The sequence below is a fragment of the Hylobates moloch genome, unplaced genomic scaffold (assembly GCF_009828535.3).
Source record: "Hylobates moloch isolate HMO894 unplaced genomic scaffold, HMol_V3 SCAFFOLD_7, whole genome shotgun sequence".
Lineage (NCBI taxonomy): Eukaryota > Metazoa > Chordata > Mammalia > Primates > Hylobatidae > Hylobates > Hylobates moloch.
Window position 1 is genome coordinate 7,825,659 of NW_026652282.1, and position 12,803 is coordinate 7,838,461.

The following is a 12,803-nucleotide window of genomic DNA, read 5'->3' on the forward strand; positions in this document are numbered from 1 at the left end:
GGTTTGAAACCCTATTTCAAACTAGTTTTTATATAAACTACATCAGTATACGTACTCTTAAAAGACCTACACTTAAGCTAATTCCAAGTTAACCAGTATTTTCCTTTTCCTCTATAAAATGTGCTGGCTTGGAAACACTTCAAACATTCACCAATTAGTAAATGGATAAATACATTTTGGTATATCCATGCAATGGAATATTATTCACCCATAAAAATAAATGAAGTACTGATAAATGCTACAATATGATGAACCCTAAAAACACTGTGCTCAAAGAGGCCAGAAGCAAAAGGCCACCTTTCATATGATTCCATTTATTTGAAACTCTCAGAATAGGCAAATTTATAGGGGCAGAAAGCAGATTTGTGGTTGTCGGGGCTGGTGGAGGAGGAATGGGGAGTGACTGCTAATGGACGTGGGAGTTTCTTTTGGGGGTGATTAAAAAATGCTCTAAAATTGATGGTTGCACAACTCTGTGACCATACTAGAAACCATTGAACTGTATACTTTAAATGAGTGAATTGTGTGGTTTGTAATTATAGCTGTTTTTAAAAATGAAAAAGAAATAAAAACGTGCTGGTTGATCCCTACAGCTAGCAGGTCCCCACTCTGCTCCTCCTAGTTGAGCAGTCAGCTTAGCGTGAGCCAGTAACGTAATTATTTCAATTAACCAAAACAACAGACAATGCAATGTAAATGCATAAGCCAAGTATATAAAGGCTAATGAATGATAAGGAAGGGTTTAAAGGAGAATCCCCAAAAATGTTGCCATGAAACTGGAAGGGGTTTAGAAAATATCATAAAAATCAGAATAATTCTTCACTCACTGCTTTGTAGTCATTTCTTAAATTTGCTAATTAAAAAAAAAAAAAAAAAAAAAAAAAACCTGGAACTGGAAGAATAGATGATGCACGGTGGATGTGGTTCATCCACCGTGCATCAGTAAGAAGGATGAAGTGGCACTGCTGACCCACCACACCCAGAGATGCAAAAGGCCTTGGCTCCATGTTGAAAGATTAGTAAATGATGTACATTTATGCTTTCAGGTAAAATGTAACATGTGATCATTTTATGATTTCTAGTTTCAGCTGGATTTTTTTTAAACTATGATTTGACATTGTTCAGGCCAAGCATTGCCTTAGAACAGCATTTTGGATCTTGCTGCCTTTCCCCTTCCACCTCTCTCCCTTTTGTCGTTTCCCTAGCAAGATGCTTTTCAAGCTTTTGTGTACTATGTATCAGAATCCCCTAGAGGGCTTGTTAAAACGCAGATGGCTGGGCCCCCACCCAGAATTCCTGATCCTGTAGGCCTGGGGCGGCTGAGAATTCCTGTTTCTAACGAGCTCCCAGGAGATGCTGATGCTGCTGGGCCAGGGGGCCCAATTTGAGCTTCACTTTCCTCTGGCATCTTTTGAATCCTTTGAGCTTCCACCCACTGCCATCTTTGTGATGCATTTACAGTTGCCTCATAGTCACATAGGCGTGGGTCGAAGTTCCCATGCAGAAGATGCAAAAGCAAATCTTAAATGTAAATGCCGCTTCCCCAATTTTGCTTATTTTCCATTCCTTCTTTAAGTCCTCCTGCTCCCCTCACTTCTGAATGTTGCCTGATTACACCTTTGTTTTGCTTTAATAATGAAAAGCTTTCCTCTGAAAGTTCATTTCTTCACACGACTTCTGTAGGTGGTGATAGTGGGGGTAGGAAGACAATGGGATGAAGACAACAGGCTCCCAGACTGGGTAACAGAAGGTCCCTCTTAGTGTGCGCTGCTTCTATGAGAATTGTGGTCTCAAAAGACGCTTTCTTGGTAGCACTCACTGGAGCAAGAGAGGTGCTCTGGCTGATTCCTGCTACTTAACCTTTGGTCAACACATTAGTTTGCTGTGGCTGCCATAACAAAGTGCCATAAATGTAGTGGCATAAGCAACCGAAGTTTATTCTCTCACAGTTCTTGAGGACAGAAGTCCAAGATCAAGGTGTCAGCAGGGCCATGCTCCCTCTGAAGGCTCTAGGGAAGGATCTGTTCCAGGCCTCTCTCCCAGCTTCTGGGATTTCTTTCGCATGGGGCAGCATAACTCCAATCTTCATATGGTGTTTTCCGCGTGTGTGTATGTGTGTGTGTGTCTGTGTCTGTTTCTGTGCCCTAACATCCCCTTGATTTTTAGGACGCCAGCCATATTGGATTAGGGCCCACCCTAATGACCTCGTCTTAACTTGATCATCTGCAAAGACTCAATTTCCAAATAAGATCACATTCACAAATACTGGGGGCTAGGACTTCCACATCTTCGGGGGAATACAATTCCACCCTTAACACTCACATTTTCAGAATGACTGCGAAGAAATTCATCCAGGGTCAGGTCAGCTCATTTATCTGGTACCTGTCACTGCTGAATTGCTCCACTTGTGCTCACTTGCACACTTTGCTGGGCCATGACATTGCAAACAAGTGTGGTTTGACCCCTGTATTGGCAAAAGGGTGAACCCAGAAAGCTTCACCCTTTTGCGAAGCTCAATGTGCTCCTGACCCTTCCCCAGACTGCATAAGCAGCTCATGTATGCCTCTGATGGAAGTCTCTTGGTGAGAGAAGAGGGGGAGGGCAAGACAATTGTTTGATCCCCTGCAAAGCATCAGGAATGAAAAAGAGCCAAGTGGCTCATCTGTCCCAATGTTCCTTTCATGATTGACTTTCCCCAGCAGATCCTGGGCCCAGACCCTTGGTGTCTGACCAAGTAAAGGGATTTGACTAGAAGAAGACACCGAACACTGACCTTCTATGTTTCTTTCCTGCAGGAAAAAGCCTGTTTCTAATCCCTTCTCTAATTCATTTACCTTCTAAGGAAATGAAGTCATCTCCTTTGTGCAAAAACAAGAAACAGCTTTGGCCTTCCCCTACTCGACATTTGAGGGTTCTGTTCTCCTTTTCATTCATTGCCCAACATTATATTTGATCTTCGAACTAAGCAAATGGCTTAATCTGTTAGGGCTGCTATAACAAAACACCATAAACTGGGAGGCTCATAAGCAACAGAAATGTGTGTCTCACATTTCTGGAGCCTGGAAGTCCAAGGTCAATGCACTGACAGATTTGGTACCTGGTGAGGGCTTCCTGCTTCATAGATGTTGCCTTCTCACTGAGTCCTCACATGGCAGAAGGGGCGAAGGAGCTGGAGCCTCTTTTGAAGAGCATTAATCCCATTCATGAGGGCTCTACTCTCATTACCTCATCACTTCCCAGAGTTCCCACGTCCTAATACCATCACCTTCGGGGTTAGGTTTCAATATATGGATTTTGAGGGGACACCAACATTCAGACTCTAGCAGTAAGAGAAGCACACACTAAAAGATAATGCCAGAGAAACAGTGACTCAGAAATAAGAATACAAAAAAATATGATGGCAGAAATAGAAACACAGGAAGAAAAGTATGGAAGGAAATAAGTGGAACGGGTTTTGCATATCATAAACATTGCTCATATTCCCTGGGATAGAGCAAGGTACAATTTTACCTTATTTTACATTTTGGAATTATGTTCCAATGGAAAAGAGCTCTGTGGAGGAGTTGGGAACTTCGTAAAATGGCCTCAGGCAAAAGGCCCTTTAACCTCCTTGGGCCTCAGGTGGCTCACCTGTACTATGAGGGGCTTCCTGTTCTGAAACTGGGTCCTTCTCTTTATCTAGCAAAGAATGTGACCAGATATGCCTACATCATTTGCAAGTTCCAGTGGAAAATGAAAATGTGGGGCCGCTTGTTCTAAAGTATGAAAATTCCAAGATGGCACTGACAGAGCATTCAAATAAGTGCTGGGGTCTTCCAAGCATGGGGTCCTCTGTGACTGCAAAGGAAACCAGCCCTAATTGTGACCACACAATCCCTGATTTCTGCCAAGTTCTTTCTAAGGTGTTTGCTTCACTTCCAGAGACTGTCTTTCCTGTTTGGGGTTTAACTTCAAAATCCAAGCGGCATTTTGTGCTGTGGTCATTTCTCTGACTTTTCACCCTGGGACAGACAGACTGATGGATGGATGGATGGATGGATGGATTTATCTATTGATAAATTTATGCAACAATTTAAGGTTTGCCTACCAGACACCAGCCACTGGCACATTTGCTGGATTTGTGGAACTTGACAGCATCTGCTGCCCTTCTCGCAGTACAGTTTACAAGAGTGACCATTTTATTAGCTGAGATATCTTTGAAGGCAGATTTGAACTTGTCTTATCTGTCTTTCTAATGGGCTTGGAAGCCAGTAGGCCGCTGGTAAATATTGACTAGATAAGTTATTGGATGAATCCATCAACCAACCAATTGACCTAATAAAGTCATTGCATGGCTATTATAGCTGTATGAGCCAAAGGAAAATCTAAAGATAATGCTAAACTAATTAAGTGCAAGGTGTCAAATTAATAAATATGTAAATTGAATATTCTTAAGTATAATTCAACCAGGAGAGTTCAGTGACTAAATCACACCCATTTTTCCCTGTGGTTTCGCTATCCAAAACTTTTCCCAAAAAAACCCTCTTTAGACCTTTTTAAATTTCAGCTTTAATTTCCCTTACTTCAGTAGGGAATGGGCAGGGAACCCAGAGCCCTTCGATGCTCCCCTGAAGCTGTGGACCATCCCGGAGGCAGGAGCCCTCCCCAGGGGATGGTCCAGCTGAGCCCTCTTCTTTATAAGAGATACCCAGCGGCTCCAATAAATAACCACAGAACTTTGTTCATAGACTCTGCATTGTACAAACAGCAGGTGGCACAGTTGGATGGCCTGTGACCAAATCCTGGTTCTGCACCTTCTAGATGTATGGCTTTGGGCAACTCATTTAATGTCACTTTGAGCCAATTGTGCCCTCTGGAAGATGAGGGGGTTAAATGAGTGAAAGTGCACAAAACACTGAGACTAGAGCAGAAGTTGTTAGTAAATGTTAGTTACTACTACTGCATTTCACAGCAAGCTTCCCAATTTTTGTTTCTAAAATGGTCTCACATAGGATACCGATTACACTGCCATTTGTTGAATATTTGTTATGTGGCTAGCGCTGCTCTAGGTATTGTTTCATATAATCCTCAGAAGAATCCTGGGAGTTTGGTGTTTTTATGCTCCAACTATTCTGATAAAATGGAGAGTCTGCAGATTAAAGCAACTTTCTTGAGGTTACCCAGCTGATAAATGGGAAAGACAGCAATCAAACCTTGTTCTTCTGGATGCTGAGGCCCATATCTTGAAACATCCTTGTGTTTTTGATCACTAAGTATCTATTGCATGCTTACCAGGGAGCATAGAACTATACATTTACTTACATCATTTACCATTCAAATTTTCATCTTAAGAATGGAAAGCCACCCACTTCCTCTGTCCCATACAGCACAGAGCTGAGGTGGTACGTCTCTGCAGGGGGGCGCTGGTTGAGAGACCATGTCTCTGTGCTTGCCATCAGCTTCTCCTCAGACTGTCTCCTCCTTCCTTCAAAAATCTATTTTTATTTGGAAAATATATCACTATCTCTGCATTTTCCACGTGGATTATTGGATGAATCTACCAATATTGGATGAATACAAGTTGACAGACATGTATTTTTCCTCTACTCCATGGTAAGCTGCTTGGTCGTATTTACACGCATACATTCAGCAAAATTTTATCAAATGCCAACTGTGTGTCAGGTACCCCAGTTCTGAGGGTGCAGAAAAGAAATACATGGTCCCCACCCTCAGGGACAGAGAGGAAACAACCTCCATATAAAAGAATAAGACAGTAACTGTAATGCACAGCAATGCTTGCTCACACTGCCATGTAGCAAAGGGCCAGAATAAGCTCTGTAGAATCATGTTTGTAGGAAGGGAAGGTTTGAGCTGATTTTACAAGGAAAATAGCTTCCAATTGTGTAGGAAAAGCAGGGAAGAGCATTTGATACCCTTGGAACAAAAATGCAAAAATGTGCTCTGCACATGGGCATGAGGTTTTCTGTACATGGCCAGAGTATGGGGTGCCATGCTTGGGAGAGATAAGAGGCAGAGGTAGATGAGACCAGATTGCGGAGTATGTTGATGTTATGGTGGGGTATGGACTTTGTCCTGTATATCTGGGAGCAGGAGGGCATCAATGGTTTTTCAGCAGTATGGAGGAGGGATGGGAGGCCAGAGATGGAAGGGCCCACTCTGAGTGGGGTGCAAACAGTAAACACGTGCACAGTAGGGCAACAAGAGGGGGATCACAGGCCAGGCTGCTGGTGGGGAGCAGGAAGCGGTGATCTGCATAAAGATGGGAGTGGTGGCTGGTGAGAACATGGCTTACTGGTCCTTCAGGATGGTTGAGGCATCCAGGGACATTCAGCGAGAATGTCAAGCAGGTCATTGGGGAATGGGTGGGGTATTAAGGTTGGAGATTAGGGTTGCCAGATTTAGCAAATAGGTGCTAGGTTCAACTTGAATGTCAGATAAACAACAAATCCCTTTTTAATGTATGTCCCATGCAATATGTGTGATAAAGAATAATTTTTTGAGCATAATTATGTCTCAGGTATTGCATGGGAATACTGATACTAATACATGATCAGTTGTTTATCTGACATTCAAATTGAACTGGGTGTCCTGTATCTTATTTGGCTACCCTACTTGAGAGATGCCAAGGTCAAGGGTCCTGGATCCCCCATGCCACCTTTCCCCACCCTGCCGAGTCATAGAATGGCCTGTGTCCAAGATATGGGACTTTTTTGTTTTTTCCTAAACTCGGAACATTCCTGGGGAAACTGGGATGAGTTGGTCACCCTAAGCTGAAAAGATACTGGTTGAATTGAACTTAGAGATGCTTCTGGTCCTTTGGTGACCTCTTGGGGGCCTCCAGTTGGAGCTGACACTGGATGTACCTTGGTGAATTGAGGGTCACACCAGGTCAGGGGTGGGTACCCCAGAAACCACGGTCTGCCGTTTGCCACCTCCATGACACCATCTGTCTGTCACCTTGACTGTGCCGAAGAAGAATTCTAACCTTTGTCGAAATTTTCCCTTGGTTTGTATTTTTTTTTCCCTTGAAGAACATTTGCTACTGATTTAGTTCTGTTTTAAAATTCTCAGTTGAGATGTCCTGTTTCAACCTTTGTGTAACTCTTCTTCAGTAATTTCCTTTCTTCTCAGTTCAGTATAATCTACCTCCTGCAGTTTGCTTATCAGGCCGACATACCCCACAGGCCTGGACTTTATTCTGACGTCCCTTTATATTTAATCCCAATGCTGTTTCTCTGCCAAGCAGATGTGTATTAAAATGTGCATAAGAAAAGAAGCAAGCTGGGTTTATTTAGAAATTTCCTCAATTTGCACAAATTCCATTGGTATAAGAGGGGTTTTTTTTTTTCTATAAAAACCCACAACAAACATATGGTAATAGCTACTTAGATGGATCAAGACAAATTTGTATTTGGCCATTTCTGCCATCCCCATTCTGGCCCCTTTGCCAGAGACACAAAAACAATGGTTCATATTGTTTCAGTGTCAATGTCAGAGTATTCATAGATGGAGAAACATATGTGACACACTGAAGCTTTTTCATGCTTGTCGAAGCTCTCTGTTCATGGGGAATGAGTGACTTGAACAGCCTTTTAAAGGGGTTTTGGCCAGCTTGAAAGAGTTTTTTATTTTTTTCTTGTCAGGTATTATATCATTTATAAGGTATTAGAAAGGATAATTTCCCTCAGGTCTTTGGGTTTCATGTATGATTTTTTTAAACTGCTTATTTTCAATATGATAAAGGCATTTAAGAAACAAGGCCGGGCACGGTGGCTCACGCCTGTAATCCCAACACTTTGGGAGGCCGAGGCGGGTGGATCACCTCAGGTCAGGAGTTCGAGACCAGCCTGGCCAACATGGGGAAACCCTATCTCTACTAAAAATACAAAAATTAGCCGGGCATGGTGTTGTGCGCCTGTAATCCCAGCTACTCAGGAGGCTAAGGCAGGAGAATTGCTTAAGCCCAGGAGGCAGAAGTTGCAGTGAGCACAGATCATAGCACTACACTCCAGCCTGGGTGACAGAGCAAGACTCCATCTCAAAAAAGAAAAAAAAACAAGCTGTAACTCACTAAGCTAAAGATACGGCCCCTAAGCTTAAATGTACAAAGAGAGGGAGAGCGAATATTGCGATATATGTAAAAGATATTGTGAGTCCTGTTTTCTGGACTGCTTATTTTAGATCTATTAACAGATGGACATACTTTTCGTGACCTTTTCTGACATAGGCATCAACTTCAGGGCCATTTGATGTGGATGTTTTTTTAAAAAATAGGACTACTCTAGCAAGAACGTGGTAGAAAGAGAGTCCCATTTATCAGGCCATCCAATCTAGGAAGGAGGGAAAGAACTGATCAGATCATGGTCAAATTCAAAGCCAGGGAAGTAGCATCAGCAGGAGTAGGATGAGAGTAGGTGGCACAGAAAAGCCATCTGCGATCCACAACCAAGCAGCATTTCCTCTGGATCTTGTTGACAAATTTTGGCTGAGTGTGGGCAATCAGGAAGAACCAGAGGTCTGCAGGCAAATCCTCCCTGAGTCCCAGCCAGTGATGGAAGTGCTGGACCTCATGGCAGAGCCTGAAGCTATCTCAAACCATTCCCCAAATAAGAAATATCACATGCCACTTCTAGCTTTTATTATTTCGGCCCTGAAGCAAATTAGGCATCTAAGGCCCACAGAGCAGGTGTAACTTAACAGGAATTGCGTTGGGAAACAGCTGCCCAACACAGTTCAGGAAAGTCAGGAAACCTGAGTTTCAGTCCTGTAGAAAACCACCTCCTCAACAGTCGAGGAAATCAGCCTTTACTTGCAACAAATTATTATACATTTCTAAATGCTTTGGTGTCACTGAGTTGATGTCCCAAAGCCATCTGATATTTTTAAACCAGCTTTTTTGCTATATATGTATATGCATAGAATTGCCATGATTTATTACACTTGGATCTGTGGACAGTGAAGAATATGTCTGAAATGTGATGCAAATTCATTCAAGAGATTTAAAGCCAGGAAACAAAGCCTTTGCTTAACTTTTTATTCATCATGGCACAAGATAGAACCTTAAGAAACACCACTGGAAATTTCATCACCAACATGAAAATTAAGAGTAGCATGTTTTATAAAAAAAAAAAAAAAATCTTTTTTTATAATACACTTCAGAAGTGAAAAAAAATGCATAAAATACTGAAGCGTCTCGCCATCTGCTGGTCAAAAATAGTTAATGCACTTGAAAAACTTCAAACTACTAAAGTACGGTAGAACATTTTACAATACACATAAAATTATGAAAGAAAACATTTCCTCAGCCTTTGGCACAATGTAAGTACAAAGCTGTAGGCCTTTTACCAAATGTGATTTAGTTTTTAAAGAATTGGATGTAATTTGGCAAATACTGATTATGGGGCAAAGGGAAAAAACATGTTTTATAATTTGAATATTCTATGTAGATTCTTAAACACTTTATAGTTGGATTCCAGTTTGTAGTTTTGAAAAATACATAAAAATTATACATTATAAATATATATTATATATGGCCTATATAAAACTGAATTTGATGTAACGTTGGACAGACAACTTCTTAATTTCTTTGTGAGGCACTGCCTTTTTCTTGTTTGGTTAACTGAATCCTTTCTAAACAAGTTCTAAAAATATATTTCGTAATCTATCAGATTTAGCATTTTCCTGAAAACGTATTCAATATCAAAAAGCATTCAGTGATTTTTCTTTTTGTATCTGACTCCTATATAAAAATATGGCTTCTCATATTCTGTTTCCTCTTGTTAGTGTTTTCGTTAGGTATCGAAGGAAGGGTTATCCCCAATTATAAAGCTATGGCAAAAGCACAGAAACCCGCTTGTGCACATTCTAGAACATTCTATAGAATCTCATTGTTTAGTATATCTCATTGCTTAATATAAGTGAAGTGATTTTTTTTTAAAAAAAGTTCTTTTTGTTTTCTCTTTGTGAATATATCATATATGATTATACATAATCTGTTACAGAATATACAATAGTCAAAACTGAAGACACATAAATACGGTTAGGCTATACCAAAGCAAGAGTTGTATCTTATATTATAGAGCCAAGAGGGACGTTTTTAGATTGGACATTGCCATCTGGTTTGGGTTCTGTTTGTTTTTCCTAAGGCTGGCTACGCAATGGAACCTTATTCTCAATGGCGGGGGCGTGAGTGCTCTACCTCTGTAGGTGAACTGGATTTCTCTTGTGTCGGTTTTGAGAAGTGTGAAAGAAGAACACTAAGTGTGCCAGTGGCCACCACCCACGGTCCCCCCGGGGCTGGAGGGCGGGGGGCTCGGGGCAGGGGGGGCTCGGCTGGGTGCGGGCTCAGACCAGCGTCTCGGGCAGGGCATCGGGGTTGTCGGCCGACAGGAGCTCCCAGATCTGCCAGCGCTCTCTCTGCCAGTCGAGCCAGCCAGCGTCCCCCAGGCGCGGACTGTCCTGCTCGCCCGCTGGCAGGGAGTTGGCGCTGCTCAGTTTTTTCTGCGTGACCTGCTGCTCTCGCTCAGCTGCTTGGCCTCCCTGGTCCGTGGCTGTCCCCACGCCTTCCGGGGGCCCCTGGATCCGGGCCGCCGCTGCCGCGGGCTTCCCCAGGCCCGGGTATGGAGGCGGGGGCCGCTTGTCATCCCTCCCGCTCCCATGGGGTCTTTGGCACTGAGGTGTGGCCCGGCTCTGCAGCCCAGCCACATCCAGCTCACTCTCGCTGAGGTCGTGGGCGCCGCTCAGGGTCAAGTACTGCTCCGACCTGGCCGTGGGCCGCTCGGCTTTCCCTGCCACCTGGACGTGGGGCGTGCTGCAGGCGCGCGACACCGCAGCGTGGGCCCTGCCCTCCGCGGCGGGGGCTTCGGCCTGAGTCCTCCGAGCCACCTGCGTGTCGCTGTCCAGCTCTGCGGGGCTCGCCTGCCACCGAGGCCAATTTGGGGACAGATTCCCTTGAGAAAGGGAGCAGGGGCCCGCTCTTAGGGAGCTGCTTTCAAAAATGTCTCCAGAAGAACCTGGAAGCCAGAGAGAAAGCCCAAGAAATGGAATCAGTTTGTAGAATCCTTGTTGGGGATTCAAATCCTGTTATTTCCTTCCCACTTCTAAGACGTCCCCCCGGACTTTTAAAACTGAAACAGCACAGTATGCTCTTAGCTGCTGCTACCTGAAGAAAAGAACCTTCCCAGCAAAACAAAAAAAGACAAATGCTTTTTGATTATCGGCTCAATTCATATGCCTAGACTCTGACAGGTTAGCTGAGACGTCAGACTAGATTAATAATTGGCTTTGCCACCAATTTGTGTTTCAGGAAAGGGCCCCTCTACATGGCTGGGAAAACTTTTCAGAATCCAGAAGGTGAAAGAAGCATTCCCTTCTTGTTCAATGCAATCTGTAATCCAGGAGAGATACAAATTATAATGTTTTCATGTTTCTATTGCATCAATGAAGTTACTTGAATCTCAAGTACCCCATTCCATGCCAGAAGGCAGGCCAGCCACTATGCATATTCTCCTATCATCAGTGCAGGAAAGGCTGACTTGGTGGTCACCGAATCGTTCCCCTTTACTTCCTACATGGCAGTTTCCAGCCTCTCTGGCAGTTAGGAGGGCCACAGAAATGAGGTCTGGGCAACAAATGTGGACAGATGTGATGTAAGCCATTTCTAGGCCTGAACTAAAAAAATAAAATAAAATAAAAAATAAAAAATTAAACCATCCTGGCTAACACAGTGAAACCCCGTCTCCACTAAAAATACAAAAAATTAGCCAGGCGTGGTGGTGGTTGCTTGTAGTCCCAGCTACTCGGGAAGCTGAGGCAGGAGAATGGCATGAACCCAGGAGGTGGAGCTTGCAGTGAGCCGAGATGGCGCCACTGCACTCCAGCCTGGGTGATCTCCATCTCAAAAAAAAAAAAAAAAAAAAAAAAAAATACTAAACGAATGCCTTCCTACTGATCTTTGCTTTCCCCCTTCCCTAACTACCAGCCCAGCATGAAGACTCCCTAGGCTCTGAAACTCTTGGAAGACTCCCGGGGCTCTGAGGATGGTGGAGCCACTGGATATGTGAAGCCTAGGCTGGGCCCCTTAGTGACTATGTGGAAGACAGCACTCCCTCCCTTCACACACTCCCACCCCTCCTCACCCCTCACAATCCACACTGTACTGGGACGGTGAGGGAGAAATCCAGTTGTAACAGGTTAAGCCACTGCCCGATTTCGGAGTTGTTACAGCAGTTAGCTTTCCCTAAAGGATACAACTTTCTTTAGGAAACTGAAGGGAAAGAAATAACAGCGCATTTTGCAAGGCAAAGGAGGAGTCCTTGGGGCATGTGTACCCAGACTACCATTTTCCTGTGAATCTGCTCTGCCCCCCACTTCTTAAAAAGCAGACAAGGAACAAGAACAACGCCGTGTTGGGGACAGGGGAGTGGGGGATGTGAGTATTTACAAAGAAACAAATGATAGCTGAAACAGGTGGCAGCTGAAACTGGAAAAGGAAAATGGAGTAAGGCTCTTCACAGGATACAGTGAGATACAGTTAGAAAAGGAATCAGCACTAGAGGGCATTACATTTAAAAATGCACTGTGCGGGCCGGGCGCGGTGGCTCACGCTTGTAATCCCAGCACTCTGGGAGGCCGAGGCGGGCGGATCACGAGGTCAGGAGATCGAGACCACGGTGAAACCCCGTCTCTACTAAAAAATACAAAAATTAGCCGGGCGTGGTGGCGGGCGCCTGTAGTCCCAGCTACTCGGAGAGGCTGAGGCAGGAGAATGGCGTGAACCCGGGAGACGGAGCTTGCAGTGAGCC

At 43.9% G+C, this 12,803-nt stretch overlaps 1 protein-coding gene across 1 annotated transcript in view; it reads right to left on the minus strand.

Moving 5' to 3' along the window:
- Positions 1-8,970: 8,970 nt before the first annotated feature.
- Positions 8,971-12,803, minus strand: part of ARHGAP6 (Rho GTPase activating protein 6) — a 285,984-nt gene continuing 282,151 nt past the window's right edge. Inside the window, exon 13 of the mRNA XM_058441606.1 lies at positions 8,971-11,012. Within this exon, the coding sequence (XP_058297589.1) occupies positions 10,345-11,012 (668 nt within the window). The 3' untranslated portion in view covers positions 8,971-10,344. The remainder of the gene's footprint in view (positions 11,013-12,803) is intronic.